Genomic DNA, 6646 nt, shown 5'->3' on the forward strand with positions numbered 1-6646 from the left:
TCATTAACCGAAGTTCTTGTGCAAACCTGGATACAATAGAGAGAGAGAGAGAGAGAGAGAGAGAGAGAGAGAGAGAGAGAGAGAGAGAGAGAGAGAGAGAGAGAGAGAATAGAATGTAGGACAAAAGAAGAAAAAGAGAAAGAAAGGATGGGAGACGGAGGTGGTGGATGTTGAGAGGTGGCGGATGGCGGGTGTTGGGAGGTGGTGGATGGCGAGTGTAAGGAGGCGGCGGATGTTTCGGAGGTGGTGGATAGCGGATGGCGGATGGCTGGTGTTGGGAGATGGAGGTGGTGGATATTGAGAGGTGGCAGATGGCTGGTATTGGGAGGTGGTGGATGGCGGATGTAGGGATGTGGCGGATGGCGGATATCGGCCATCCGCTATCCACCATCCACCAGCTCCCAACAGCCGCCATCCACCACCTCCCAATAACCGCCATCCACTACTTCACAACATCCGCCATCCACCACCTCACAACATCCGCAATCCACCACCTTACAACACCTACCATCCGCCACCTCACAACATCCACCATCGGCCACCTGGCGTGTGTTGGGAGGTGGGCAGGTGGCGGATGACGGATGTTGGGAGGTGGTGGATTGTGGATGTTGAGAGATGGCGGATGGCAGGTGTTGGTAGGTGGTGAAAGTAGGATAGCGGATGGCGTGTGTTGGGAGATGGCGGATCAGGGGTGTTGGCAGATGGTGGATGGCGGGTGTTGGGAGGTGGCGGATGGCGGATGGCGGCCGTTAGGAGGTGGCGGATGGCGGGTGTTGGGAGGTTGTGGTAGAGGACGGCGGTTGTTCAGAGGTGGCGGACTACGGATGGCGGGTGTTGGGAGGTAGCTGATGGCGGATGTCGGATGGCGGATAGTGGGTGGCTGATGGCGGATGGCGGGTGTTGGTAGATGACGGATTGTGGATGGTCTGTTGGTGGGAGGTGGGTGATGGATGGCGGGTGGCGGATTGCAGGTTGTGGGAGGTGGCTGGTAGCGGGTGGCGGGTGGCGGATTGCGGATGGCGGATAACGGGTTGCGGATGACGGATGGCGGGTGTTTTGGGGTTATGCGGGAAGATTTGAAGAGTGAAGTATGAAGACACCTCGGAAACTTTATTTTTTTCTTCTTGTTTTTTTTTTCTCTTTCTTTGATATCTATCTACCTGTCTGTCTATCTGCCTATCTGGCAGTCAGTCAGTCTATCTATCTATCTAAACATCTATCCATCTGTCCATCTAAGTATCTGTATGAATCTACCTACCTACTTATTTCCATCTATAAGAACTCTAGATGATTGTACTTTTAGCTCATTTGAAATTATTAATGATGTGAAATTATACGGTACAAGGAATGGTAAGGGATGATTAGGAAATTATAGATCATTATAAGAAGATGCAAGAGAGAGAGAGAGAGAGAGAGAGAGAGAGAGAGAGAGAGAGAGAGAGAGAGAGAGAGAGAGATAACTTTATGGATGATATCTTATTTATGAGGGGTCTTATTTATAAGAGCTTTCGATGTGTGTGTGTGTGTGTGTGTGTGTGTGTGTGTGTGTGTGTGTGTGTGTGTGTGTGTGTGTGTGTGTGTGTGTGTGTGTGTGTGTGTGCGCAACTACATAAATAAATACAATTTTCTTTTAATAAGGAAGAGTGGGTAGTGTAATATCAGGAAGAGAGAGAGAGAGAGAGAGAGAGAGAGAGAGAGAGAGAGAGAGAGAGAGAGAGAGAGAGAGAGAGAGAGAGAGAGAGAGAGAAAGAATGTCAGCAAGCGTCAGGAGAGAAGTGAAGGAAATATTCCTTACAACTTGCTTTTTTCTCAGCTGGTCATGAAGTCAGGACTGGCAGGAAAGTATTCTGGGAAGAGTGAAGGAGAGGGCGAGAGAGAGAAAGAGGACGCGAGGAGGCAACGAAGGAAGGGGATTGAGAGAGGGATAAAGAAACACAGGGACAGAAGTGAAGGCGTAGGAACGAGGGCACAAAGGAAAGGGAGTAAGGAGTGAGAGAAGAAAGGAGGGAAGGATGGTAGGAAGTGACACTCAACATTGGGGTAACAGAGGGGCGCTCTATCTTACCATGAATGTTTGAGCAACTCTGTTCCTTTCATCTCTCTCTCTCTCTCTCTCTCTCTCTCTCTCTCTCTCTCTCTCTCTCTCTCTCTCTCTCTCTCTCTCTCTCTCTCTCTCTCTCTCTCTCTCTCTCTCTCTAATTTTACTGCTATTATTCCTGTTTCAAATGTTTGGCTTGGCGTTATGTGTTACCTTTTAAACTCTCTCTCTCTCTCTCTCTCTCTCTCTCTCTCTCTCTCTCTCTCTCTCTCTCTCTCTCTCTCTCTCTCTCTCTCTCTCTCTCTCTCTCTCTCTCTCTCTCTCTCTCTCTCTCTCTCTCTCTCTCTCTCTCTCTCTCTCTCTCTCTCTCTCTCTCTCTCTCTCTCTCTCTCTCTCTCTCTCTCTCTCTCTCTCAAACCAGTATACTGATTCCCTAAGTGATAAATAAAAGCCGAGTTATGATTCAGGTCTACAGGATTACGGGTGTGGCTCTCAAGTAGGCCTCCTCTTTAACAATACCCTGTCCTGCCGGTAGCTTCTTGTGGCGTTGTGTGAAGCCGAATCCATTACAGACCCAGGTAAGAAAAGGTTTTAAAATTACCCGGGAAGTATTAAAGTGAGCGGCTAAAAAACTAAACCTGGCAGGGTGATAAAGAAACAGGAAAGAGTGCAGCTGCAGCCAGTGATGAGAACCTTGGCGAGTGACGGAGGTTATGTAACGCAGGTTCCTCTTTCTGTGAGTCTGAGCTGCCCAAAGAAACCAGAAGAGTGATGATAGGAAGGAGAGAGAGAGAGAGAGAGAGAGAGAGAGAGAGAGAGAGAGAGAGAGAGAGAGAGAGAGAGAGAGAGAGAGAGAGAGAGAGAGAGAGAGAGAGAGAGAGAGCGTTGAACTGCCTGATTATTGAACTTTTTCGCTATTTGCCACGTCCTTTCCTAATTGCTGAACAGTTTGAGACATCTCTTCTTGTTCCTCAGTCGCCTCCAAACATTGTACTGGCTGGCAAATTTTGTTCTTCTTTACGTTCTTCTTTAATGTAGATACTAATAAAGATTCCATACGTTGATTCTAGTGTTGTGAATTGTTGCATATCGCAGTCAAAGGGTTAACGTTTAGCTTCAGTCGTGAGTTCAAGTCCCAGAGGAAATGTAATTATTCTCACTCTCACTGCTTTCTGTGTTATCCTACGCTCGTGATTAGGCAGTTAGTTAATAAGTAAGTTCGTTATACTGTAGTCACTTAATTCATTGGTTTATTAGTTTATTGACTTTCTAGAAGATCCTTTCCATGGTACACATTTTTTTTGCCATAATAACATAATTTCTTAGATATTTTTTTTTTAGTGAACATAAAGTAAAGAAGGGAAGCTTTAAGGAACCTTTAGGCCTACACGTGGCGGTCCTTTTCACACCACCATAAAGGAATTGTTTGTATGGATACATAAAAAATGTATGGATACATAAATGTATGGATACATAAAAAAAATGGGTGGTTCATTTTGTCTTATTTATAAAAGAAAAAAAGAAAAGTAAGTTTGTAAAAAGTAGGGCGTTGTGGGAAAAAATGCTTAGTATTGAGATCATGGAAATATCCTTGAAAACCCAATATTTTCCACTAGAACTTGTTCAGGGTGTCCGAAATTAAGGCATCGAAACGTTTAAAAACACAATCCTTAATATATTATGCAAAACTCGAACTGTCTGCATTGAAATACATCGAAAATATGAATAAAATGTTTTGCTGGTAATTTTCCGCTTACGTTAACAATTTCATGGGAGGATTACAAGCATTGTTTTCTCTCTTTAAATTTTATGATTTTTTTTTAATTTATGATTTTTTTGTGTGTGCCCTTCCTTGGTGGACATTCTTCATGCATAAAATAAAATATATAAATAATAAATGAATGAAAAAAATTAATAAATGAATAGATAAATAAATAAAATCTGCCTGAGATCGCTTTTTCCTTCTACAGTGTATATCATATGTAACTGTTCAGTTTTGTTTTTGTCCACAACGCCAGGTCTTGACGCAGCTAAGACTCACCAAGAGAACTGACCATTTCACCGATACAGTGTTTCTTATTTTTATTTTTATTTATTTATTTATTTTTTTATATCTATATACTTAAGTCTTGAATAGTTTTACATCCTAGAGTAACTAATCTTTTATCTGTGCGTGCATGCAAATATTATTCCACACTGCTCTTAATGTCAGCAAAGAACAACTGTATAAGGGCAGGTAACTTTGATCAAGGTGTTATTGACTTGAACGTGCTGAGAGGCATTAGAAGATTGATGAAGATTAAGAAAACAACAACACTTAGGCGACAGATAATGATAGATATTAATTAATGTAACAATGAAATAAAAACATGTAATTTGTGTTACTTAGAAATGCCTGTATTACGCAAGTTATCCATTATCAAACAGAAAATGACCTTCAGTATAATAGATTTAATCAAACTTCATTCAGGAACAAAACAAAAATGAATTAGTAATTAATAAAATGGATAGAATAAAATAAAGCAATATGATAAATAAGTAGGTAAATGAATAAATATAGAAAATGAATCCGACGGAGGGAAAGGCGTTTTAATGAAAGGGTAAAAAAAATAAATGGCTCCATTAGTGAAACTGGCGTGAAAATATTCTTGGCAGTATTCATTTCTACTCTCTCTCTCTCTCTCTCTCTCTCTCTCTCTCTCTCTCTCTCTCTCTCTCTCTCTCTCTCTCTCTCTCTCTCTCTCTCTCTCTCTCTCTCTCTCTCTCTCTCTCTCTTCAGTAACACTTCTTCAGGTTTATTTCCCGTCACTGCATCTTCTGTGAACCCTCTCTCCTCTTCCCCTCCTCGGACATTCTTTACAGGAAATGAGGGGGAGGGGAAGGAGGAGGAAGATAAGCAGGAAGGATGGAAAGATACTGATACTGATACGTTTATTGGCCTTTTTATATATATACAATAACATAGTGTTAAATAATGCTACAGTACAGCCTCGGCCTCATTAACCGAAGTTCTTGTGTAAACCTGGATACAATAGAGAGAGAGAGAGAGAGAGAGAGAGAGAGAGAGAGAGAGAGAGAGAGAGAGAGAGAGAGAGAGAGAGAGAGAGAACACACAAAATAATAGAATATAGGACAAAAGAAGAAAAGAGGAAGAAAGGATGGGAGATGGAGGTGGCGGATGGCGGGTGTTGGGAAGTGGTGGATGGCGGAAGGTGGATGTTGGCTTTCTACCATCCCGCCATACACTACCTACCAGCACCCGCCATCCACCACCCGCCATCCATCAACTCCCAAAACCCACCATCCACCACCTCTCAACACCCGCTGTCCACCACCTCCCAGCACCCGCCATCCACCACCTTCCAACACCCGCCATCCACCACGTCCCATTATCTGTCATCGTCCACCAGGCGGGTTTTGGGAGATGGCGGATGAGGGGTGTTGGGAGATGGCGGATAGCGGGTGGCGGGTGTTGGGAGGTGGCTGATGGCAGATTTTATTTATTTATTTATTTATTTTTTTTTTTATGTAGGAAGGACATTGGCCAAGGGCAACAAAAATCCAATAAAAAAAAAATACCCACTGAAATGCCAGTCCCATAAAAGGGTCAAAGCAGTAGTCAAAAACTGGTGGCGGATGGCGGGTGTTGGGAATTGGTGGATGGCGGGTGGCGGGTGTTGGGAGGTGGCGGATGGCCGGTGTTGGGAATTGGCGGATGGCCGGTGTTGGGAGGTGGTGTTTTAGCTCCTGGAGGAGGCGCTGGTTCCGCGCCACGTCGACCATCAGCCGCTCCAGGGCCTTCTTCACCGTGGCGTGCTGCACCTTGGCACCTGACGCCACGCTCAACATGATTATCATTATGAACGCCGTGAATTGATCCATTTAGGTTTTTACATTCGAATTGTTTATTTATTTGTGAATCTGCTTTGTTTTTTGTCCACGTATTCACTCAAAATGATCCAGGTTACTCACCAGTAGGTCATTTCCCACATTTGGGAACCACTGCACTAGAACCAAAGAGATTTGAAAACTCCAATAATTTCCACTAGGACACTAACAAACACTTGCAAACCTTAATAACATCCACTTGAACCTATGAAAACCAGCCTTTTCCTTTCTAGACTAACTTAATTTACACATCCCATAACAATCTCTCCTTCTGCATCTGCATATCCTCCTTCCCTTGACTTGAACTGTTACATATATAAAAATAAATAAATAAATAAATAAATAAATAAATAAATAAAAATTCTTTCAGTGGGAACATTACTCCATCATTCTCACAAATCAAAGAGGAGGAGCAGGAGAAGGAGAAGGGGGAGATTGTCTAAATCCTGCATTCAAAAACTTAATGTTACGTGGTAAGTGACTCTTAGGCTTGTAATGTGTGTGTGTGTGTGTGTGTGTGTGTGTGTGTGTGTGTGTGTGTGTGTGTCTAAGTGGTTGAGTTATTTGTTGTCTCATTTTTCCTCACTTCCTCGCAGTCACTCTGAGATGAGGACTGCTGTTGCCTGAGAGAGAGAGAGAGAGAGAGAGAGAGAGAGAGAGAGAGAGAGAGAGAGAGAGAGAGAGAGAGAGAGAGAGAGAGAGAGAGAATGTTAGTCAAAT

At 43.4% G+C, this 6646-nt stretch overlaps 1 protein-coding gene across 1 annotated transcript; it reads right to left on the reverse strand.

Annotated features, from left to right (window-relative positions):
• Positions 1-685: 685 nt before the first annotated feature.
• LOC135096693 (uncharacterized) lies at positions 686-5887 on the reverse strand. The gene is made up of 2 exons (XM_063998421.1): positions 5618-5887; positions 686-880 (listed from the first exon to the last, which is right to left on the reverse strand). Exons 1-2 carry the CDS (start codon positions 5885-5887, stop codon positions 686-688), a joined length of 465 nt encoding a protein of 154 aa, XP_063854491.1.
• Between the last annotated feature and the right edge of the window lie 759 nt (positions 5888-6646).

Source organism: Scylla paramamosain, chromosome 3 (genome assembly GCF_035594125.1).
Source record: "Scylla paramamosain isolate STU-SP2022 chromosome 3, ASM3559412v1, whole genome shotgun sequence".
NCBI classification, from domain to species: domain Eukaryota; kingdom Metazoa; phylum Arthropoda; class Malacostraca; order Decapoda; family Portunidae; genus Scylla; species Scylla paramamosain.

What these genes read in the sequence shown, in the direction of transcription:
- LOC135096693 (XM_063998421.1), bottom strand. Translation starts at nt 5,887, where the DNA reads ATGTTGAGCGTGGCGTCAGGTGCCAAGGTGCAGCACGCCACGGTGAAG. An exon ending in TGGGACTGGCATTTCAGTGG is followed by an intron (nt 881 to 5,617) that starts GTATTTTTTTTT and finishes ATCCGCCATCAG; the next exon opens with CCACCCACTATCCGCCATCC.